Source organism: Protopterus annectens, chromosome 9.part0, assembly GCF_019279795.1.
Source record: "Protopterus annectens isolate FY-2018-M chromosome 9.part0, PAN1.0, whole genome shotgun sequence".
NCBI lineage: Eukaryota > Metazoa > Chordata > Ceratodontiformes > Protopteridae > Protopterus > Protopterus annectens.
In genome coordinates, this window is record NC_056743.1 from 1,554,312,150 (window position 1) to 1,554,337,551 (window position 25,402).

General features: G+C 41.1%; 1 protein-coding gene across 2 annotated transcripts in view; it reads left to right on the top strand.

The window, feature by feature from the left end:
* The window catches only part of SLU7 (SLU7 homolog, splicing factor), a 906,055-nt gene that overhangs the window by 26,117 nt on the left and 854,536 nt on the right, over positions 1–25,402 (top strand). For both annotated transcript variants that reach the window (XM_044084498.1, XM_044084499.1), the window contains exon 2: positions 11,130–11,326. In XM_044084498.1, coding sequence (XP_043940433.1) covers positions 11,160–11,326 — 167 coding nt within the window. In that variant the 5' untranslated portion in view covers positions 11,130–11,159. The remainder of the gene's footprint in view (positions 1–11,129; positions 11,327–25,402) is intronic.

A 25,402-nucleotide genomic window follows, 5' to 3' on the forward strand; every position in this document is an offset into this window, starting at 1 on the left:
TTTCATAGTGGATCCGCACGGATTATACACACAAGACCATAACAACGTGGAAAAAGAGATGTATAAGTTTTTTTTATACTTTATATAAGAGGCACTCAGATTATTAAGAGAGAAGATTTTATTTATTTATTATTTTTCATGAAAGAGGATTTGCTGAAAAAATGAAGTATTTGGGGGGGGGGGCAGGGGTGGGACTGAGCAGGGCGAGGGGTTGACCCAAATGATGCAACATATGCGTACCACCACCTTTTTGATTACAGAAAAAAGCAGCTTGTGTGTGTGTGTGTGTGTGTGTGTGTGTGTGTGTGTGTGTGTGTGTGTGTGTGTGTGTGTGTGTGTGTGTGTGTGTGTGTGTGTGTGTGTGTGTGTATGTATGTATGTATGTATGTGTATGTGTGTATATATATATATATATATATATATATATATATATATATATATATATATGAATACATAAATGTGTGCGAATATGTGTGTATATATATATATATATATATATATATATATATATATATATATATATATATATATATATATATACTGTTACCCTATCAAAACGCTGTATTCTACACCTCGTTTGAATTGTGTGCATTCTCAATACTATTTAAACAAGTAAAGTATTTTAATTTAATGTATTGCTCTGAAGAAGTTCGTAGTAATAAAACCGAACGAAAGCGCTCAGCAATCAGCTCCTGTCTCCAGTGTTTGTTTCCTGTAGCAGCCCCCCCCCCCCCCCCCCCCGGGGATGATTTTGTTTTTGAAGTTTATATAGATATATATATATTATATATATATATATATATAATGTATATATATATATGTGTATATGTAATAATATGTATATATGTGGAATAAAAGTAACAAAAGTGCAGTCCTTCTTAACATCTTAATATTGTGTCAGTTCTTTACAGTAATGCAGTGGCCCAAAGTACATAGTGTGGGTTTTCACAAAATTTGCATTCATATAGTCTGCACTTATAGAGCTCATTCCTTTTTTGTTCCAGAACTGTTTCCTTCTCACCATGCAGGGTAGCATATCATTAGAAAGCAATAATTTTATTCTCCTTCAAGCACCAGTGATGGGCTGCACATATACAGCTTCACAGAACTTTTATCACAGAGGCCCTGTCTTCCCACAGACCTCTAATCTGGAATCTGCCTGTACTGTACTGTACTCTGTTCTGCTTCTCTCCTACGGCTATCTTTTGAAGACCTCTTCCTCATGCTACTCAGAAGCATGCCCTACAGTTTCTTCAGTGCAGAGCAGTGACAAACTGCCATTTTTCAGATTCTGCGGGTTTTTACCTGTGAGTTACATTACAGACTTAACTGCAGGCTACACCCTAACTCTGAGCTGTAAACTTCCTACAGGTAGTTTAAACCTAACTACACCTAACTATATATATATATATGTATGTATATGTGTTACTTACAGTCATTCAAGTGTACTTGCTGGTTGAATGGACTGAACTTTGTTCCAAATGATCAACTGCAGAGCTGGTCACCAAGTACAGCTAGTTTTGTGCGCAAATTTGTGGTGGAACAAGGATTCAGTACATCCTTATCTGTTGTGATACAGGTTTGGCATTACTGTATAGATGTGGGGGTGTGGGGTTGGAATCTTACAATCTTTAATTTTAGTGGCTGAGAACTTTACTGGAATTCATTGATCATTTGCATCTTTGAATACGTGTGTGTGTGTGTGTGTGTGTGTGTGTGTGTGTGTGTGTGTGTGTGTGTGTGTGTGTGTGTGTATACATATATATATATATATATATATATATATATATATATATATATATGTATGTATCTTATGTCTGTGTAAGGAATACTGGATGTCTGAAGGCTAAGAGCAATCACAGTGGCATAGAACAACATCAGAGAACCTCTACCAGTTTTTGGAAAGTAATTTGGTAGATGTCACAAAGAAGTTCCATCAGGTTGCAAGGCGAAAAGAGAATGATGAGGTAGTCAGCAGACACCATTCATAAGGAATGACAGCAGCAATCTGCCAGTCTGCTCACCAGTCCTAAGGACATCAAGTGGATTTGTGTCAGTTTTGTCAAAGACTGTTTCAGTGAATGCCAAACAAAAGAAAGGCAGTTTGCCAGTAACACCTTCTGTGAACATTTAAAGAGAAAATTTTTGCAGGCAAGCCACCTTGCACCATGCTATTGAGGGATACCTTTACACCCCACAGAATTTATATATACCAACAATGAGGTTGCACAGTAGTGGAGAGAAAAGCACTCACTATTGTCGACAAAAGTGTTTTTGGCAAACTGCTTTCATTTTATCTGCATTCACCAAAACTACCTTTGAAAAGATGACACGTTCCCCATCAAGTGTAGAGGGAAGAAATGAATTCTTCTGTTGCAGTGTTGCGTGCACATCATATGACAAAAAAGTAATGCTAACCCACCCTGGATGAAGAATAAAGTGCACTAATGGAGATGAAGTCAAGAAAGGCAGCAGGTTGAAATGAAGTTACATCAGATGTGGTCAAGGTGGTTGATGCATTTGAGGAGAACAGGGTACTTATGGTGTGGAGAAAAGGTGTATCCCGTATGGCTGGACTGTAAGCATTTTCATGCCAGTGTAGAAGAAGAAAGGAGATATTCACAACTCTGAGCAGTATAGAGGTGTCAAACTCCTGTCACATTGCATAAAAGTGTAGAAGAGCCACATCCTGCGGTAAGGTGTAGTCACTATGAATAGCTGACATTGAAAATTATCATAGGGTTTCTTACATATTCATTCTTCTAGTTACTTTTATGAAAACGTTAAGTGATCAACCTTGTTGAAGACTACAAACGTCAGTGTATAGAGATAATGGCTGATGATCTCTCATCAACCAGTGCATAAGCCCATAAATTATTTTTGAAACCTCATTTTTTTCTTTACGCATTCTGACGTTTTTCTAATTTTTACATGTGATTCTGCAATATTTGAGAAATTTGTGATTTTTAAATGAAAAGTTTCTTTTGAGAAATGTTTTTTATGTAATTGTACTGTGAAACGTCCTTTTATTCACTAAAAAGGGTTTATGAAACTTTATCCCTTTTGCATATTTAGCAAATAAATAAGTGAGCCGGTTTTGTGCATGTTTGTTTTTATGAAGAGTAGGGAGTAGAACTGGGTCATACTCAAGGAATGGGAGTAGATAACGCTAGATAAATTTCTACATAGCATTCTAGATGGTATAGTAGAAATTCTGTAAAACACTGTCTTGTTCTTGTTCATGTTATGAACAGCATGCTGAATGTGCACTTCATACATTATTTTTCTAATATGTAAAAAGTGAAATCATTACATAATGACATCATAGGATACAAGATCTGAAGACTAGGTGACTGAAAATCCAGAAAGAAAGAAAAAAGGCAGCCAGGTATTCATCAAATACACAAACATTTATGAGGAGAGTGTTTCTTTGCAGTTTTCATGCTGTATTCACAGCACTGTACTACTGGAAGCCCTGTAACTCACTGAGGACTTTTAATACACTGTGAAATATAGGTACAATAACCCCAACTTTAATTAGCATGGATGCCGGAGGCCTCACCCACCCCCTAATGGTGGGGGGTGTCTGACTCTTCATAAGTATGTGTAATTTGTACATACTTCCACTTTTGAGGTGATTTTCATCAGCATGCAGCATTTTGGTTATAACTGGGTGTCTGATCATAATCCCATATTTACCATTATGAAATTCAGTAGTCTTCTTCACAAGTCATGCAAACTAACTCCAGTTGTTTGTTGCCCTGCTCTGTACTGTAATCTGTGCATATTTCTGTAAAGAAATGATTTAAATACATGAAGTTTCAGTCTAGGATTCAGAAACAGACAATCGAGGTGATTCTACATGGTTGGTAGAATCACCATGGTGGCTGTCTTTACGGCATGCTAGTTGAAATGTGCTTTCCCTTGGAAATGTCTCTGCTTAGGGTAGTAATGCAGTTGGGGGATTGAGAGAATTACTCATCTGCATAAATTAGCACTGTAGGCTGTATTAATGCACATGGCTGAAATGCTGCTTTTCCCTGATTTGTAGTTTGTGTGGAAGGACTGCGTTAAAGGTAAGATTGTGTGTGTGTGTGTGTGTGTGTGTGTGTGTATGTGTGTGTGTGTGTGTGTGTGTGTGTGTGTGTGTGTGTGTGTGTGTGTGTGTGTGAGACTTCCTGGGTAGTTGCAGTAGGAAGGTTAGTTAAAGGATTGGTAGAACAAGGGTGTGTGTTAGTACAGCTGGGATTGTGCTTGTGCGTGTGTCAGCTACCTGGGCAGGAAAACAAAGCATTGGTTGGATGGAGAGACGGGGGGGTGGAGGTTTTGGCTTGACCACTCTGGTGAGATCTGAACCCTGTAGCTGTGCCAGTGGGGAGTCATATTGGGGATCCGGAGAGAAAGGGAGAAACCAACCCCAGACTGACTATGATCTCTGTGTGCTCTTATGGGAAATTGTACTTTACTGTGTGTGTACTTGTTATCCTCCCAGTGTGGACACCCCTCACTGATGCTAGTGGTGAGGGTTAAGGCTCCTTGATTACTGGGCCAGTGCATGGGCGTCACACTTTTCAGCTTCTCTAGTCTAATGAGCAAAATCTGTAATGCTTGGGTGGGGGGAGGGGCACAGTAAACAGTAAGGATGCTTTTTAAATATTAATCTTAAATCACATAAAGCTAATAGAATAAAAGATTTTGCATCACAAAGCATTTTCTGAACAGTAAAAAGTTTGAAACTCTAATTTCTGGTGTCATTGACAGAGTGTAATCAAGCATGATTTACTAGGGGAAGGGTAAAAGTAAGAAGCAACACCTGGAATGTTCTGTAAACAGGAAAGGTGAGTAAGGGAGGGTATGGCTAACATAATGGAGGAATGAGAACCACAAGTCGGGGGCAAATTTTAAATATTGCACTAATTAACTTAAGTTAATAGATCAATAGGTTAGATGTCACATTGCATTTTTGTTACAATAAGAAGCACCAAAATAATGTATGTGGTATTATTGACTGGCTGTAATACTCTGTGATTTATGAAGAGGGACAGGGCAAAACTAAGAGGCAACATCAGGGATGTTCTATAAAGTTATGGACAGTTGAGAGGTATGTTGGGGGGTGTATATGTGTGGGGGAGTGAATGAGGGGGGAGCCTGTTTCAAAGTATTTCTTATGGTACTGGTGTTAAGTACTGCTGACAAGTACTGTTTAGCACAGTTAATATTTAGCACATTATTCGGGGACATGCAGATTAGCCGCTAATGAGATCTTTTTCATTGTGGCTAAACAGGTTCGTAATTAGAGAAGCATCCATTTTTCACCGCAGCAGTTCCCGCAAGTGCAGGGAATGTCTCTGACTCCCACACTATGAATGAAGAAAATTAAGCAGAGTGTATTTTCAGTAGTATGGGCCTAAAAGTGCATTTTTAGATGCTGATGTGCACTGTTGCACTTTGTGGATGCTAATGTCCAATTTAAATGTAATTGTTGCTTTGAAACATAGATGTTCTTCGTGTTTCACTGTTGCAGTCGTCACATTTGGGTTATCCTATCAGGGGTAGCCCTCAGTCGGCCCAAATACCAGAGGGTTAGTATTTCTGCGTCAGTTGCTGTCACTCCAGGACTGACGTCGGGTAGTCAGTGGTATAAAATCAGGCAGCCGACGCCATTACATCAGTCTTTCTTGCCGAGGAGCCCGAAGCAGAAGCAGTTTGCACGAGTGCCAGTCGGCCGCTACCTGAGTTTTCATTTCTGAATTGAAGTTGAAGTCTTCTAAAGATAAGTACCCTGTTGGGGATCCTTTTTTCTTGCTCTAACTGATGTCAGAAAAAGTTAACAATTGTCTCGCCTGTGGAAAGCAAATACCACACCGAGACTTCCATTCTTACTGCGTCACCTGTTTAGGCCCAGACCATGAAGTCCCCCGCTGCCTCTTTTGTGCTTTGTTCAACACCAGAATTGTACATCGCCGGGCCCTTATTGTAGCTAGATATTTTCGCTGTCAGTCCTCGAATTCCGATATGGCTTCGGTAAGCCATCCAACTACCGATCTTCTGAAAAAAAACGTAATGATAAAGACAGAGACAAACTGCACAGGTCCAAAACTGCCGGCAACGCTTCCATTAAGCTAGGCGTCAGTTCTCTGGTCCTCAGTGAGCTGCTTTCACAGCCCCTGATGCCCGCTTCTGTGGATTCGCAGGCCGCTACTGAGACCCTTTCGGAGTCTGGTATGCTGCAAGACTCTTCTTCGACTAGATCCTGTGTATGTCTTTACCTTGGATGGCTTATGGAGCTGCTGAGTAGGCACCGGCTTCCAAGGAAGTACTTCGCACTACCGATACTCGACAAATACCGACGACTTCTTTAGCGTCTTCAGTTCTTTCAAAAACAGCTGAGTTTCTAAGGCCCAGGGTACGAACCAAACCCACTAAAAATTACGACCCAAGCTCAGGCACCTGCTTCCTTGCCTCAATCTCAAATGCTTAAAATGGTGGAAGACTTTATAATGCTTATTTGGGGAAGCCAGGGTACCCCTTCCAGAAGAAAAAGAGACTTGTCCCCAGTAGTTTTATCTGAATAGGAGTCCGATGACTCTGATGCATCTGAATATGAAAATATGCAACCCCTCTCTGCTTATGAGGATTCTGATGCAGAGGAATCCATTCCTTCAGCCTCTCCACCCGAGGACTTTTCCTTTGGGAAAACCCTACATACTTTAAGGGAGCATTTCCAGTGAGAATGTCAGGACTATCCTCAGTCAAAAAAGAGACTCGGGGAATTCTTAGATCTACCACAGTACAGACCTCTGGCCATTCCTCATGTCCTGGATGTTGTGGATGATGTTTTTATGGAATCCAGGCTGACTCCTGACACCCTCCCACCTGCTCCCAGGAAACCTGACAGATTATAGAGTCCCTGACTCTCACAAATTTATTTTCAAAAATCGTACTGCCCCGAGGTAATCTCTCAAGGACCTAAAGGAATCAAAGCGACCTCAAGGACCTAAAGGAATCAAAGCGACCTCAGCTAAGAATCCCCCCCCCCCCCCAGATAGGGATTCCTGAGCACTGGACAGATGGGGTAAAAAGGTATACACCTCTGCTACTCTTGCTATTAGAGCATTAAATTGTCAGTTCCACATGCTGAAATATCAGCAACATACCATGGAACTCTTCAAACAAAAAATATCTTCTTTTTCTGCTTGTGCAGAAAATAGAATTACAAGAGTTAATGCATTCTGCAAGTCAAGTAACTAAGCACACCTTACAATGTGGTTTTGATGCCCTAGAAGCGTCTTGCAGGGCAGCAGTCACTGGTTCTGTCCTTGGAAGGCATGCTTGGCTGAAGGAACAGACTTTGCCAGACCATGTCAAATCCAAATTATTGGAAGCACCCTTGAACAAAGACAACTTATTTGGCACCAAGGCAGAAGAGGTCTTAAAAAAGATGGAAGAAAAAGCTAAATCTATGCAGACAGTTAAAGACTTCCTATAGGTCCAGCCACCGAGGTTCAGTAGGCATTCCCCTCCAAGCACTGGTCCTTTCCTGCCCCCTCCAGGCCCAGCTCAGCCCAGACCAAGGTGAAACACCCCCCTCCCTAGACAACAGCCCCAGAGTATGCAGAGATCTAAGCACTGGAGTTCCTCTTCTTCAAAAACAGGGAGTGCAAAGCCACCCCTTATGGTAAGAACTCACAATGACTTACATTTCCACCCCCTCCCTCTGCCCACCTGTTTGTGCCCCTAGGAGGAAAACTCTCCTTCCACGCAAGAAACTGGGCCACCATTACCAATTGACCGCTGGATCTTCAACATAGTGTCCCAGGGATACAAATTTTATTTCCCCATTCTGCCTACCCCAAAAGGGTTCCCAGATCTTCCACCAAACCAGTGGGCAGAGGCCATAAAGCAAGTCCTTTCCCTGCTCTCCATGAGGACAATAGAGCATGTTCCTGCAAAACAGATAGGCCAAGGTTTCTATTCCAGACTCTTCCTGGTACCCAGAAAAGAGGCACATGGTGTCCTATCCTCGATGTGTCCATTCTAAACACTTTTCTGGTGATACCAAAATTCAAAATGCTCATCCTCCAGCAGCTTCTACCTATGCTTTCCAAGGATGCTTGTTCAGCCACCCTAGACCTAAAAGAGGCCTACCTACACATCCCAATCAAGAGATCATGCAGGAATACCTACGTTTCAGGGCAGGATCTATGCACTTTCAGTTCTCTGCACTTCCCTTTGGCTTATCTACTGTTCCCAGAGTTTTCACAAAATGTCTGGCTCCTGCCATTGCTTTTTGCAGACAAATATTCAAATTTATCTATACTTAGACAACTGCCTGATTCAGACAGACAGTCAGGAAAAGCTGTTACAGCACCTGACCTTTGTAAAGGACCTACTGATCTCCCTGGGGTATACTGTCAACAAAAATAAATCAAAACTAGTCCCCTCACAAAAAAACTGTATTCCTGGGAGCAAGCCTGGACACAGCATCCCAGATGGCATTCCTTACTCCAGAAAAACAAGCCTACCTGACATGCTGCTTCTCTCAACTAGCCACCAGAACCCAGTTATCAGCAGGGAAAATCCTGCAAGCTCTAGGGTTCATGGCCTCTTGCATTCTACTTATTCCATATGCCAGACTGCATATGAGGAAACTACAATGGTATCTAAAAGGCCTTTGGTGTCACAACTCTCAAGACTTGGAAACTCTTATACCAATGATACCTTGTCCAAGGAAAGATTTTCTTTGGTGGGCAGCAGCATGCAACCACAACAAGGGACTTCCCTTCTCACAACCCAACGCCACCCAGACCCTAATCACAGACGCATCAGACTATGCCTGGGGTGCTCACCTGGACAGCAGGTGCATTCAGGGCTAATGGAGCCCAAATCAAATGCATCTGCGCATCAAGGTTAGCTGTTCAGCACACCCTGACAGCTTTCAGACCCCTACTCTCCCCGGGGCCTCTTCTGATAAAAACAGACAGCACCACAATAATGTGGTATATCAACAAGCAGGGAGGGACTCACTTTTATCCTCTCTGCAAGCTCGCTATGACCCTTTGGCACACGGACTCAGCCATGCAACTACACCTGCTAGCACAATTCCTCCCAGGATCTCTAAACTCTCTGACAGACAACTTAAGCAGAAACCTGCCAGACCCACACGAGTGGCAGCTAGACAACAGAACCTTCACCCTTGTAACCCAGAAATGGGGCACCCCAAAGGTTAACCTCTTTGCCTCCCACTCCAGTAATAAGCTCAGGAAGGCCTGGAAAGTGGATGCTGTATCCTTCCAGTGGGTAAACCTCTTGGTCTGTGCATTTCCCCCTCTGTCACTCATTTCAAGGGTACTGCTCAAAATAAGGGAGGAAAAACCGAGGGCAATCCTGATTGCCCCAGACTGGCCACGCCAGCACTGGTATCCACTGCTGCGTAGCCTGTCAACCCTGCCACCATGGCACCTACCTCAGATCCCAACACTTGTGACCCAGAGCAATGGAGAATTCATGCATCCCCAATTGCAGACCCTCAACCTGGCAGCCTGGCTTATTCCCTGACCTCTCCTCAAGCTGCCAGCCTAAGCAGACAAGTTCTAGATGTTATACTTGAGGCCAGATGTCCCAGCACAAGAAAATCCTATGCTGACAAGTGGAAAAGGTTTTGCACTTGTTTCCAGGCTAAGAGAGTGGAATGGCACAGCCCTCCCTACCTGTCATCCTAGATTACCTGGCAGACCTACTACACAGGGGTCTATCCTTCTCTTCTATTAAAATTCATGCCTCAGCTATCTCTCTTCTCACACACACTCATCAAACAGTTCCTAAGAGGGGCTAACAACTTAAGGCCACCCAGAAGAGCTCCTACCCCAGCTTGGGACCTTAACTTTGTGTTGGAAAAGCTCACGCTGACCCACTTTAAACCTGCAGCTTCACCAGAGTTAAAATTTCTATCTTGGAAGACAGCGTTGCTTCTGGCCATCACTTCGGCTAGAAGAGTATCAGAGCTACAAGCACTTATGGCTGTAGAGCCCTTCATCATTTTCCATGCTGACAGGGTCTCCCTCAGGACTAACCCATCCTTCATGCCTAAAGTGGTGTCCAGTGTGGCTCTCAACCAATCCATTCATTTGCACACCTTTTTTCCTAACCCACAAAACAAGGGGGGAAGGATTCTGCACAATGTGCACAGACAGCTCAGATTCTACCTGGACAGGACTAAATATTTTAGAAAAACTGATCAATTGCTAGGCAGCTTCGCTGCAGGAGCAGAGGACAAGGCCATATCCGAACAAACAATCTCCAAATGGATAGCACACTGCATCCATTTCTGCTACAAACAGCACAGGAAACCACCCCCAAAGGGGGTCAGGACACATTCCACCAGAGCAACCTCCACCTCTGCAGCTTTTCTCAGAAGGGTTCCCCACCAGGGACATCCTGGAGGCTGCAACATGGACACATGTGTTAATACCTTCACCAAGTATTACCACCTGCCTATCTTCTCCAAATCTAGGGCAGGCTTTGCCACCGCAGTCTTGCAGGGCATCCTAGCCAGCCCCCAGTCTTCTTGACTGCCTCCATCCTTTTCTTCAGCTTTGGGAATCAACCCAAATGTGATGATTGCAACAGTGAAACATGAAGAAGATATTACAGTTGTGTACACTTACCATAAATGTAAATGTTCAAGTGTATTCACTGTTGCAGTCCTGGTTTCCCTCCTTCCATCCCCCTTGTTTCTTTTCTCTCTCTCTCTCTCTCTCTCTCTCTCTCTCTCTCATTACAAGGAAATTTTGGTATTTACTTTCTACTGGTGGTGGTGTTCCACCATAACCTAGCTCCCCATTGGGGGCTCCTGACAGGGCAAGAAAAACTGATGTAATGGCGTCGGCTGCCTGATTTTATACCACTGACGACCTGACGTCAGTCCTGGAGCGACAGCAACCGACACAGAAACACTAAGCCTCTGATATTCGGGCCGACTGAGGGCTACCCCTGCGGGATAACCCAAATGTGATAACTGCAACAGTGAATACACTCGAACATCTACATTTATGGTAAGTGTACACCACTGTACTTTCCTAATTCTGAGAGTGATTTTTGTATCTTTTTTTTTTTTTTTTTCTTAATAGGTCTAGAAAATAAAAGACAAGACTGAGAACATGGAAGCTAAAGTTGTGGAAGATGCAGGATTTGCAGAAGGGTCAGGTGGTGTGATGGGGCTAGATGAACCAAAAAAAATGACCCGAGAGGATTGGAGAAAGAAGAAGGAACTAGAAGAACAGAGAAAACTGGGTAATGCTCCTGCAGAGGTTGATGAAGAGGGAAAGTAAGTATGAGTTATTTTGTTTCTAGATTAACTTGAAGTGGTGATAGTGTACTATTGTGTACATGTTGCTGTATGGTAGATATGCTTGTTCATCAGTTAATGTACCACATTTACAAAAACATAGCTATTCAAACATTTCTTACGTGTTCTAGGTCAATTTCCATTTTGCTTATTTTTCAGAAAATCTCCAGAGTAATTCTATTACTTTTTCGATGTTTTGTAGTCCATAAGATTTCTAACTATGCAAGATTTTTGGCAGTATTTTCTGGAAGGCTTCTCATTTTATTTAATTGTGTTGTAACTCTTGCCATAGACATAGCTGTCACAACAACATCTTGCTAGCTATGTTTACATAAACAACCAAGTTTCATGTCACAAGTGTGAAAAATCGAATTCCATTTGTAAGTAAACTAAGACTTGCAACAAACTATGGAAGTCACTGTGTGTGTGTGTGTGTGTGTGTGTGTGTGTGTGTGTGTGTGTGTGTGTGTGTGTGTGTGTTGTGGGGTCAAAGCTAAGTTTTTCCTCCTTGTGGCCTGTTTTACTGATGTAAACATCCTCGATAAAATGCAACGCATGAAAAAGGGTATATCCCCTCTGGCAACCTTTGTTGAACAGTGACTGTTAAACCATATAGCTTCTACCAAACAAATAAATTATTGAACCGAAAACTGGGTTAGTTGTTCCGTGATACAATGCTCGAAATATTTCCAGTTTTAAAGTGTTGATGGTGGTGGTGGTTGTAGGCAAAATCCTTTTTCATTGGCTTTATGATGTAATGAAGCACTAATCACTTTTTTGCATAGTATCCCTGACAAAGAAAATGTGGCATGAAAGATATCCATTGATGTGTTGTTTTCATACATTCTCTTTGTCTTATGATAGTTATTTGCAAAAGTAGCTGTGAAATGCCATGAGAAACTAGAATGAATAAGTAAGAAATTGTATGAATGTTTCCATTTCTGTTACTGAAAAGTACTGCAGTAGTCTTGTCCTTTACTCTCTGGACATCTTTGTTGTAGTCATGTCTTCCCTCCTCTGTTCCACAGAACAGGACCGTCTTTAGACCGGTTTTACAAGGGTTCAGAAATGGCTATGACTTTTTTTTCCAATTACAATTAAATGCCATGATCTTTACATCAAATGCTTCTGAAAAGTCTGCTACTTTTAAATTCAGGATTCATTGAAGCGAGTAGGTGCTAGGTGCTATTTTTGATCAGCATTGATTTGCATGTAAAATTAGTTATTTTGAAAACCTGTCAGAAATGTGGTCTCTTAATAGAACTGAAAACATTATTATCAGTCATGCCAGAATCATTTCTGCAAGAACTTTTCTACTTCCTGGTCTTCACTAAAATGTATATACCTACAAAACTGCACTTATCTCTTGAATGTTGGAGTAACATTGTTTGGTTTGACATTGGTGTGCTCTTTTCCACAACCTCTGCTTTGCAGGTTTACTGATCACAGAAACTCCAACTGCACATGTTCACTTAGGTGAATATGTTTTCTGTGGCTGTCTCTAAACTTTAGGATGATCTTCCACTATTTCTTCTCCAGGTGCCTCTTAAAAAGCCCTTCACAATCACTTCCTCTCTTCCTGTCTGTGCTTTTTTTCTGTTCTCCTTTTCTTACTCTTTGTATACTCTGACTACTTACTTTAATAGAGTAATACATTACTATATTACTCCTGGGCTCCAGTACAGTTCCATTGAAATGTGTTTTGCATGCAGCATACACTGTATGCATTATATTTGTTTATGTTGTACTGGTGACTGTATATGTTTGACGGACTGTTACTTGTCTGATTATTGTCTTGTATCATTAGCCTACATGTCTCGTTGATAGTTTATCCTTTCCATTTTCTCCTCTTTCATTGTGTGTGTCGTTTATTGTATGTATTTTGGACTGTTTTTCAGCTTTTTTTTGATTTTCTTGTAACTATATTCTAACTCTGTTAGAAACAACTTTTATTGTTAATTTATTTATTTGACATTTGTTAACCGGGTAGAGCAGGAAGGGAGCCATCTGACTTATTGTTGGATAGGTAACTAGTGAACCATTGGAGTGAAGTAGAGGAGAGATTGAGTTCAGCAAGTTTAGGGTGAGATACTGTATCAAAGGATTTGGAGAGGTCAAGGAAAAGGATGCAAGTTGGTTGTTATCTCTAGCCTATGCTACTTTATGGATAAAAGATAGGAGGGTGGTAGTTGTGCTGTGGTAGGGATGAAAGCCATGTTGTTTGGGTGTGAGGAGGTTTTCCTGAAGTAGAAAGTTGAGTAATGGGAAGTGAATGCATTTTTCAAGTACTTTTGATAGAGGGGAAAGACTCTCTATGGGTCTGTACTTTGAAGGATCAGTAGAATTCCCTCCTTTATGTAGAGGGATGGTGAAAAAGGATTTCAAAATAGTAGGGACTGTAGCCTCTTGAATGGATCTATTAATTAGTAGTTATATAGGCAAGGCTATGGATTCAGCAGCTAGTTTGAGGAGCAGAGGTGGGAGGTTGTCCAGGGAGGGAGAGCTGGGTTTGAGCTAAGTAGAAGTGATTTTATGTAAGCAGTAGAAACAGGTTGAAAGGTGAAGGGAGTTTTGTTGTTTGGGTTGGAAGGGGTAGAGTTGGTCTTAGTGTTGTGGTTAGTATGTGTATGTTTTGTTACCATATCAGTGAAGTGATTGTTGAGAAGGGTAGCCATTTCCAATGGAGTATTGTTTGGGAATGGTGAGGGAGTGGCAGGGCATCCAGGTTGGAGAATTTTTGTTAAGGGTAGTCCAGAATTTACGTGGATTGGATTTGCAGTCAAGTTTGGGGAGAGTTGTAGTAGGATTTTTTATCTTTGTTGATTTGTTTTTTTGACAAGGTTCCAGAGTTCCCTGTAGATTTTTAACTGTGGTGGTGCTTGGGATTTAACCCACTTTCCAAGCGCAGTCTCTTCTGTGCATAAGAGATGTGGTTTCTTTAGATAACCAGGGGGCGTAATTAGCTTTGATTCAAATTCTTCTTAAGGGGGTGAGGGAGTTGAGAGCTTCTAGGAAAATATGGTTTAAATTTTAGTACTGTTTCATTGAGAGGGCGTTGCCTAAGGAATGACCAGTTGATGCCAGATAGTATGGAGTTAGATAGGTTGGCATTAAAGTTATAGAGTTTATGGCATTCCCTGTAGGAGTGTGTTTTGGGTAATTGAGTAGCGTGTCTTTGGATGGAGGTGAGAAGATGATCGCTTAAGGTATCAAGTAAAGTTCAGGGGCTGTGGTACAGGTTGGGGGAGTTGGTGAGGATCCAGTCAATAGTAGAACTGGAAGAGGAGGTTTTGTGTAGGCAGGTGGGGGATGTGATTAATTGGTGGAATCCATGTAGGTTAATACAGATTTGTGGAGAGTCAGTTGTTAGTTTTGTCCAATCACTGGTGATATCTCCAAGGATGAGGGTATCATACGGTATATTATGGGAAAACCAGGAAAGGATATGTTCAAGAGTTGGGATATTGCTGTCTGGGAGGATATATATGGAGACAGTGGCAAACTTCTTGTGAGAGTTAAGATGGCAATTAAGGATAATAGGTTCAGATGGGTGTAAGTCTGGAATAGAGATGGCAATTGGTGAGAGGTTGAGATTGTCAGAGTAGAGGACGGTTATAACGCCCCCCTTTTTGGGGGGTCTGTCAGAGCAGTAAATGTTATAGTCAGGAGGTAGTATTTCAGAGTTTGTGCTATGGGGTTTTAGCCAGGTTTCACATTGGGTAAGAAGGTGAGGGGAGGTATGGGCTATTCAGGTAAGAAGCTCAGAGATTTTATTAACAAGGCTTTGAATATTTAGAGAATGGATAGTTAGGTGTTTAGGAGGTGTTGTGGGAGAATTGGGGGTGGGGTGGAGAGGGAGTGGTACATGAGAAAGAGGGTGGTATTGAAAGTGTTGAGGAGTTGTGGTTGGGGGAAGAGGTATGAAGGCTTGGGGTTAGGGTGGATGTCCCCAGAAAGGAGCAAGTTACCAGTGTAGCAGTTAAGTGGAGTTGGTGTAGTGTGCAGATAGGAGGATTTAGATTTGTTTTTTCAGGAATGGGGGTACATCTGAAGTATGATATATTTATGAAGGCAGATTCTGGCGAAATTAAAGAGGGATAGGAAGATTATAGAGTAGTGAGGTGTAGTGGAAGTTGTAGGAGTGGATGAGGTGGTGGAGTGTGTGAAGGGGTCAGAGCGGTTAGTGTGATAAGAAGTAGAGAGAGAGAGTGTAGTGTTAGTAATGGAATATAAATGAGTGTGTGTTGCATTGTGTGATGTAAAGGTTATAGTTGTGGCTTTAGTTAGAGGAGGATAGGCAAAGACAGTGTGTCTGTATGAATGACCACATAAGAATTGGGTGTGGTAGCAGAGGGGAAGTTGTGTAAGATTGGTTGGTCTGGAAGGGAATGGGAGTTACTGGAGAGGATAAATGTAATTGAAGTGGGAAGTAGGGTAGGGGAGCAGGTTGGCCCAGGTATTGACTGTGCATGCAGAGTCAAGAAAAAACAAACAGTAAGCTATGCTTTTGTTAACAAATTAATGTAGAATACGTTTATTAGAGTTCCCTTATGTTTTTGAGGTCTAAGTTAGTGCAAGTAGCAAGACAGAGGAAAACAGTATGGTCGTAGGGACGTTTCAGGTTAACTATAAGGAAGGGGTTTAGGGGGATCTGCAGAAGTGTAGATATAGACCAGAGCACTTGACAGTGGGCTAGAATGGGAGGTTAGACTCAGTTTGGGAGAGAAATAATGAGAAGGTGAGGTTTAGGAAGGGCTGGAAGAAAGGTGGGTTGGGATCAGTGATGGGGGGGGGGGTACTGGGCTGTGGAAGCCTAATTCAAACAGTAGTAGTTAACAGTTAAACTTAACATACATAGACAGGGTCCATTGGATCTTATTTGCAGGTAACCTCTAAATTCTAGCTTGCTGTGGAGGGAGGACAGAGAAGTCAGTCAGGCGGTTTTGCAGCAGGCTGTTTCAGGGAAATGGGCTTGACTTCTATAAAATAAAAAAGGTGTATATTGGGGACTGCAGGTTGGGAAAGGGCATGTACAGAAAGTTGATGTGTAGTTAATAAGAGGAAGATAGTACAAAAAGTAGGTGAAAGCTCAACAGAAAAGTATAGGAAACAGAAGACTAGTAGCAGGCAGTGGGGTGGTACAGAAGGGGTGTAGAAGGTATGGGTAGATAGTGAAATTAGACAGTAACAAAAGAGTAGTGCCGGACAGTTGTAGGAGAAAGCAGGGTTTACAAGGGAAGAAAAATGATCAACAACAAACAACATAGGGGAGAAATAAGTCATTAGGAGTACAATACTATAAATAGTTGCACTTTAAGTCCACACTATATAGACATCAGTAGCTCTATATGCTCTAAAGAATAGTATTATGAGAATCCCTTAACAAATACGTTTGCAAAGCACAGATAAATTGCAATGCCTCTCTATGTCCACAATATAGCACTGACAAGAAAGCGTCACATTTGCAAACACATCGACAAGTAGTAGAATTAACAAATAATAAATATGGTTATGAAGTCAGTATACCTTAATGCAGTTACTTGTGTATGACAAGGTTGTAGCAACAGTACATCTAACCAATATACAGTAGAGCAAGGCAGAACAGTGACCAAAACTCACAATAATTTAAATGGGGAGGATGGTTTACAAGTGCAGTTATTCGCCTGGCAGTAGTGAAGATGCCAAACGAGTACCGCTAATGGTGTGAAATATGTGTAAAATCAAAGCATGGGCATCTTTCCTGCAGTTATCTTTACGGAGTATACAATTTGTGAGATTGTAACGGTCTCTACACATGGAGCGACAAAGAAAATACACGCTCTGGTTCCTTAGACAGAGAAAAACACTGCAAAAAGTAAAAACAATCCTGTTGAACTAAACTACACCTAGAGTGAGCAGAGAAACTACACTCGGATTCCTTACACAAAGGAGAATGTTCCAATACAGAAACAAACCAGATGCACTAGATTTAACAGTATCTACCATTACAGGGTCAGTTAACTGAGAAGGCGTTCAAGAAAAATATTCACTTATTTCAGAATAAAACTATAACAATGCATTAAAGCAAATATTCACTTATTTCAGAATAAAAATAAAACTATGCCTTCTGATAGCAAAGCGTAAACAATGTACTTCATTAATTACTAAGATAATGTCTTTAAAAAAAAAAAAAAAAAAAAAAAAAAGACAACTTACTTGAAATAGAGTTAGCAGTTCACAGTATAGTAAGACAGTTTACAGAACAGCTTTGTGACAAGAGTTATTGGCTTCTACAGATAGTTTCCCACATCACCAGAGGTCTGGGCATGCAGATGGAAGTGGCCAAAGGAAAAGTATGCCTTCGAGGCCCAGGTTATGCCTAAAAAAGGTCTCTGGTCCAGTGTACTTACCCAGTTAATACATGTTTTAAAAAAAATAATAAATATATATATATATATGAATATGTGTGTGTATATGTATATGTGTATATATATATATATATATATATATATATATATAATATATATACTATGTTTTAAGTTTCTTAGACATTTACATAACTGTCTTTGTCCTTTTGTATCATTATATTATTTTGTAAATTTTTATTACTTGCTTATGAATGTACTGTGGAGCATTCCTCTTTAGGCCTTGTCTGAAAGTGGGTTCTGCCCACCTGGACCTTCACAGTTAAAACATAAGCAAAATAAAATACAGGTACTTTAAGATGTGCATCATTGGATCACTGACACAGTAGCCTTAAACATTATTGTACATCCTACCAAGGGTCAGATCCAGCCAGCCAGTTTTCCAAAGGTTTAGGGCTACTTCCACACTCTGGCTGTTATGCATAAGATGTGCAGAGAAAACCATTGGCTAGGTTGCCAAGTACTTCAAAACTTTCTTGCTGCTGAAGAGTGTGCTCCTTCACCAGCTTCAACAGATCGGTTAACTAGCTCTTCTTAACTGGACAGGTGAACCCCCATTTATTTCTTTTTTTTTTTTTGGTTGGTTGATTTTACTGCATTTTTCCCTTTTGAAACATTTGTTACTAAAAAATGTAAATCATTGGTAAGATTGTGTAAAATTCTGTTTCTTTTCTTCTAAAATTAATATTTTATTTCAGAAACTTTTCTGTGGACCTTTTCTCAAGTTTACTTTTCTATCAAAAACAGGCATCAGCCCATCTCAGTTCTGCTGAAACTGTACTCTGCTGCAAGCGAGTCCTGAGAACCTGTGGGGATTCCATAACTTTGTTGCAAATTTTAGTATTTTGCCAGGAATACTTACTGCTAATGTGTTGCTTTGCTGTGTTTCTATGATATCTTCTACATACAACACTTATACTGGCTTTTCAGTGAAGAATTACAGGGATCAGATTTTGGTATTTTCAAACTAGATTCGACACCTGACACAGAATATCTCAGAATTTTAGGTTTGAGTGCCCCAATTATTCTCTGGACAGACTCCACATAAAAAAGATGAATGGTTTATCAAGTCAACTTAAACTCCGCACCAGCACCCTCTATCATGTCAAATTCCAGTGCTGGGGTGTATAAAAAGAGACTTTGATTGGTTTGTTTCTCAACCAAAGTCTTCCCTTCTCCCTGTCAGCTCCCACTCAGTCTTTACTGACAGATGCTTCAGACATTTGCTTTGGAGTGCTGTGTTCAAGGAGATGAAAGTGTAGAGTCTATGGGAAAACTATGCAAGTTAGACACATAAATGTCAAGGATTGAAGGCTTTTATAAATGCTCTCAAGTCTCTGAACCATATTTAGACTCCAGGCTGTTTGTTAGTAATCAAAGACAACACCACATTGATGAGGTATATAAAATAAACTAAGGCGAACCACGTGTACACTATAACAACAGTCCAGAAGAGTAGATGGAAGAGATGTCAACCAGTATGCTTTATGGTCATCTTTGTAGCAAGTAGCATCATCATCCACTGGAGTCATGCTACATCATATACATAGATTATTTTTTTCCAAGATTTGTAGAGTAAACTGACAAACAGGTGCAGATGTGATTATTGGATTGCATTTTTCATTCTAGAGATGGGAAAAATCTGATGCTGCCATATATCTTAACGGTCCGTAGTACAAATATCCAAAATTCAGAAGACTAGTGCACGAGTGAGAATTCAGACATATACTGTTCAGTTTACACCAAACAGTATGTAACAGAAAAGTGAAGAAAACTGTCCAAGCCACGAAAGATGCCACAGTAACATGCCATATAAAGATTGTCATTTATGCAAGAATTTTCTGTTCCAGGCACTCATTGTTGGCTGCTAATGAGCAGAATATTCAAAAGCCATTTACGTATTTCATATGTGTTACTGGTACCTCAAAATCAGTAGACAGAAATTTTGTTATCACATAAAAAAGCAGGAGGTAAAACAAAAATCTGAATTCTAGAGAGAACAGCTGTGTCAAATACTATAAGCATGGAAGACCACTGAAGAAACCAGAGTATATGGTCAGTTTATTATGTTACTGAAAACTGTCATTTACTGAAATGTTATGATGTAAACAGGTGATGTTGATGTATAAAGCCCATGATGTGCTTCGTGTAGAGTAAAGTTGCATTAAAAGAATCATTGTAATTAATTAGTTTATATTGTCTTAACAGTATACCCCAGATAAAGAATGTGATAAAATAGCATATGTGACCGATTGTGCAGATATTTTTTTGTTTATCATCACTCTTTGGGTACCATTAAAAGTGTATCTTCACTATTGGCATGTTATTAACATGTTATCTGCAGTCTGCACATCTTCAAAGCTTCTAAATTCTTCTAAATCTATAATTTTGTTACTTATTAAAAAAGTAAGATTTCAGCTGGACATGCAGATGTTAGACTTGCATACATGCAGCAATAAGCCTAGTCAGCCTAATAAAATAAAAAACATGAAGCATCTAAAGCATGGACCAGATTTTCTGTTGAATATGCAACCCCTCAAAAAACAAAACAAGAACACATTGGCCACCTAAAATAAATATTTGGAAATGGATCGTGTTTGTATTTGATTGAAAAGTAAAGGAAAAACAGAAAATAAAACTCTGACCGCGACTCTGTAGTTAGAAATGCTATTACTGATAAAATGAACTAGATTCTAAATAGCTAAACTAGCTGGAGTTGAACTAGCTAAAATGTACAACTGAAGTATCAGACTAACAAATCCTATAATGATCCTTAGCTTCATTACTAAAATATAGCAGAAGAATGAGCTGATGCTCATGTTAAAGAAATACATTAAAATTCCTTAGAACTTATAAAGAAAACAACTCATAAGGCACTCCATAAAAAAGATGTATTTGATCTTAATCATAAGGCTGAGAAGTAAACCTATATTAATTGCCTAAAGCCCAGCTGGTGGAAATCGGTCAGAATTACTCCTGTAATCTGAAAAGTGCAATGAAAATGAGTGAGTGGGATAGTTCAGGGTCTGGTTTATGTGTCACATTACATGTTTTGTGCTGGAGGGTTAGGGAACTCTGTCTTTGACATAGTATAGATTTCCTTTGTTACACACTGTTTCCACATATACAGCGGATATAAAAAGTGTACACCCCCCCCCCCCTGTTAAAAAGCCATTTTTTTGTGATGTAAAAAAATGAGACCACACTAAATCATTTCAAAACTTTTCCCACCTTTAATGTGACCTATAACCTGTACAATTTAATTGAAAAACAAATCTGTTAGGGTAAAAATGTAAAAAATAAGACATGTACAATAAGCAGTTTGCATAAGTGTGCACTCCCTTTGTTGAAGCACCTTTTGCTTTAATTACAACATTCAGTCTTCTTGGATACACACCTGCCATCAATTAAAGAGACTCTGATTAACCCCAAATAAAGTTTGACTGTCCTAGTAGGATTTTCCTGACATTTACTCAGTTGCCTGCTACAGCAAAAGCCATGGTACACAGAGAGCTTACAAAGCATCAAAGGGATCTTATTGTTGAAAGGTATCATTCAGGAGAAGGGTACAAAAAAATTTCCGCAGCATTAGATATACCATGGAACACAGGGAAGACCATCATCAAAAAGTGGAGAAAATACAGCACAACAGTGACACTGCAAAAAACTGGATGTCCCTCCAGAAGTGATGAAAAGATAAGACGAAAACTGGTCAGGGAGGCTGCCAAGAGACCTACAGCAACACTGAAGGAACTGCAGGAATTTCTGGCAAGTACTGGGTTGTGTACTTCATGTGATAACAATCTCCCATATTCTGCATATGTCTGGCCTGTGGGGTAGAGTTGCAAAAGGGAAGCCTTTTCTTACACAGAAAAACATCCAGGCCCAGCTAAAATTTGCAAAACAATACATCAAGTCTCCCAAAAGCATGTGGGAAAATGTGTTATGGTCTGATGAAACCAAAGCTGAACTTTTTGACCACAGTTCCAAAAGGTGAGTTTGGTGCAAAAACAACACTTCACATCTCCAAAAGAACACCATCCCCCACGGTAAAGCATGGTGGTGGCAGTATCATCCTTTGGGGTTGCTTTTTTTCAGCTGGAACTGGGGCTTTAGTCAAGGTGGAAGGAATTATGAACAGTTCCAAATACCAGTCATTTCTGGCCCAAAAACTTCAGGCATCTGCTAGAAAGATGAAGAGGAATTTCACATTTCAACACGACAGTGACCCCAGGCATACAATCCAAATCAACAAAAGAATGGCTTCACCAGAAGAAAATTAAAGTTTTGGAATGACCTGCCAGAGCCAGACCTAAATCCAATACAGAATCTGTGGGGTGACCTGAAGAGGGCTGTGCACAAGAGATGCCCTTGCAATCTGACAGATTTGGAGCGCTTTTGCAAGAAAGAGTGGGCAAATATTGCCAAGTCAAAATGTGCCATGTTGATAGACTCGTACCCAAGAAGACTGAATGCTGTAATTACATCAAAAGTTGCTTCAACAAAGTATTTAAGGGTGTGCACACTTATGCAACCAGCTTATTGTACATTTTTTATTTTTTATATTTTTTTCTCCTAACAGATTTAGGTCGCATTAAAGGTGGAAAAAGTTTTGAAATAATTTATTGTGGTTTCATTTTTTTATATCACAAAAACCTGGTATTTTAACAGGGGTGTGTACACTTTTTTTTATATAGGTTCATAGGTAGGTACTAGGCTATCTGCCCGAAGGCATTTAAAAGCCTAGCCAGAATGTGTTTGCTTTCGCCTCCCCCTTAGATTAGTTCCCTGTACCTCTGTCCAGCAGAGCCACTGAAGTGATCCCGGGGTAAACTTTCTGTTTCCCATCCACTCGTCAAGGTTTCTGTTGAAGAGTGCTAGCGAGGAGCTCTGCCCAATGTAGATTGGAATATTGTTCCAAAGCATGGGAAGTCTCTGGGACAGGAATCTATCCCTTCAGCACGTCCTATTAATTGTTGTGGTGAGGTTTAGATCTCTCGAGCGTGTGGATCAAGAGGATAAGGCTTTCTTTAGGTGGAGCATGTCCATCAATTCTGGGTTGGACATGGCCTTGTATGTCAGGCAGAGATCACCTCTGAGCAGGCGGTATGCAACTGAGTACAGCTGGAGTTTCTTCAGTCGAGCTACATAGAGCATCTGTTTGAGGCCAGTGATCCTCTTGGTGAGGTACTTCTGTGGTCTTTCCAGCTGTTGCAGATGTCTTGTAAGGTACATCCCAAATGGGGCGTTGTACTCTGTGATGGGTCTGATGAGTGATGAGTAGAGGGGCACAGTGACCTCTTTTGATGTGGATGCAAACCCTTTTGTGATTAGGTGGGCCACATTGAAGGATTTTCTAACCACTTTGGCAATGTGATTATCAAAGGAGAGATTACTATCTACTTGAGTCCTGTATTTAGGGGACTGCCACCTATGTGGTAGTTTGTGGGTACTTTGTTATTTCCAAAGAGAATAACTATGCACTTTTTGGCATTTATCTTGAGGCCATGGTTTTGACACCAGGTATCCATCTCAGTGAGACCCTTTTGGAGGATGTCTGTGTCAGCCGGTGAGTCAGTTATAGCCCCTAGTTTGCAGTCGTCTGCAAACTTGGTCAGCCATAGTCCTCCTGTGCTTGTCTGTACCTCTGAGAAGTGTATGCCGAACAGGAGGTGTCCTAGGACTGAGCCCTGGGGAACGCCACTTGTAACTGGTTTAGAGTCAGACCTAGCTCCTGCAACTCTCACCATGTGGGTTCTGTTCGTGAGCCAATTGGCAACCCATCTTGTGTCATAGGGGTTTATATTCAGACTGGTGAGCTTGTCTTTAATACCAGAATGGGGAATGGTGTCAAAGGCCTTTGCGATGTCTAGGTAGGCTGTGTGTACCACCATTCCCTCGTCTATAGCCTTGGTAACTGTCTTAAAGAAGTCCACTAGGTTTAGGAGGCATGATCTGCCCTTAACAAAGCCGACCTGGGTAGGGTCCAGTGTTTGTAGCTTCCCAGTGTCTCTGTTAATGAGTTCCATGATGATGCGCACCATAGCCTTGCAGACCAAGCTAGTCAGGCTTATAGGGCGATAGTTCACGGGGTCTGTTGTGGCTCCATCTTTGTGGAGCGGAATAACTGTTGGTGTGCACCACTCTATGGGTACGTAACCTGTGGAGAGGCTGAGTTTGAACAGTGTGTTTAGGTGAGAGGTTAGTTCGTCTTTGAGCTCGTGTAGGGCGCAGCCTGGGACACCGTCCGGTCCCATTGATGCTGTGTTTTTGGCTTTGGAGAGGGATATTTTAACCTGAGTGTCTGCGATTTCAGGGGCTCTACATTCTTCTGGTATGGTTATGGGCCCTTTTGTGGGTGAGAGGGGGGGTGAAGTGTGCACTGAACCTGTCTGCCAGGATGTTGGCAATATCGATTGGATCAGTGTATTTTGTGCCATTCTGCACTAGCTCCGAGCAGATCTGAGCATTGCCACTTTTAAATTCTTGACATAGCTAAAGAATGCCTTGTGGCTATCTTTGGAGTCCTTGGCAAGTTTTCTTTCAAAGCTCGCCTTGGACTATTTTATGAGGGCTCGTAGTTTTTGCTGATGCTGATAGGGGATGTCTTCCCTTCTTGGGATTTTACTCTTTTCTGCACTAGTTTCCTCCTTCTATTGTATAGCTTGTTTATGGCAGGGGTCCACCAGACTGGTTTCCTTTTCATGGAGGAGTGAGTCTTGGTTTTGCTTGGGATAGCACAATCCATGCATTCTTGTAGGTGCCAGTAGAATGCATTGATAAAGGATTTTGTAGCTTGGACAGTGTTATCCTTTAGCATGGGGGCTTTGAAACTTTCCACCTCCATCTTAAGTAAAGTGAAGTTTGCTTTTGAAAAGTTTTTCACAGTGGTTTCCATGTCCGGGGGGTGGGGGCGGAATGTGGATATCCAAAGTGATTTGTTTATGGTCAGATCTAACCACCGAGGTTTTGACCTCTGGTGTGGAGCACCGATCACCCATGTTGGTGATGACCAAGTCCAATATGTCGTCACCTCTGGTGGGAGTGTTGACCAGTTGTTCCAGGGTGTTTGAGTTTATAAATTCTAGGAAATGTTGGGCAAGGGAGTTAGTACTTGAGTAGTTCTCCCAGTTAATGTTTGGGTAGTTGAAATCACCCAATATTAGGGTATTTGGTAGGACCTTTATGTTACCCAGTGTTCCCAGAAATGCGTAATGGGTGTCCTGGGACATGGTGGGTGATCTGTAGCAAGCTACAATTTGAATTGCAGTTTTGCTCATTGTTAGTTGCACGTGGTTAATCTCTGAAGCATCGTGCTGCGCCACTAACCTGGAGGTGTGGGTATCCTTGATGAATATGGATACTCCACCGCCTTTTGTATTTCAGTCCAGGTTCTGTGGCTGAAATGTATGGTATGAGTTGTAGCCTGGTAGTGCTGGGGTGCTCTCTGGAGCCTTAAACCAGGTTTCTGTACTGCACATATTTTTGTTACTTGTGCTATTTACGGTGGTGGGTTTGTCTTTGTAGCCTTGCCTAAAAAAGGCACTATGGGGGTGGCAAGAGCCTTGGCCAGTATTCAAAAGCCTAAGGGTGACAGGTGCAAGCTGTCTCTAGTGAAGCAGCATGGCTTGTCGAGCATGTCATCCCAGGC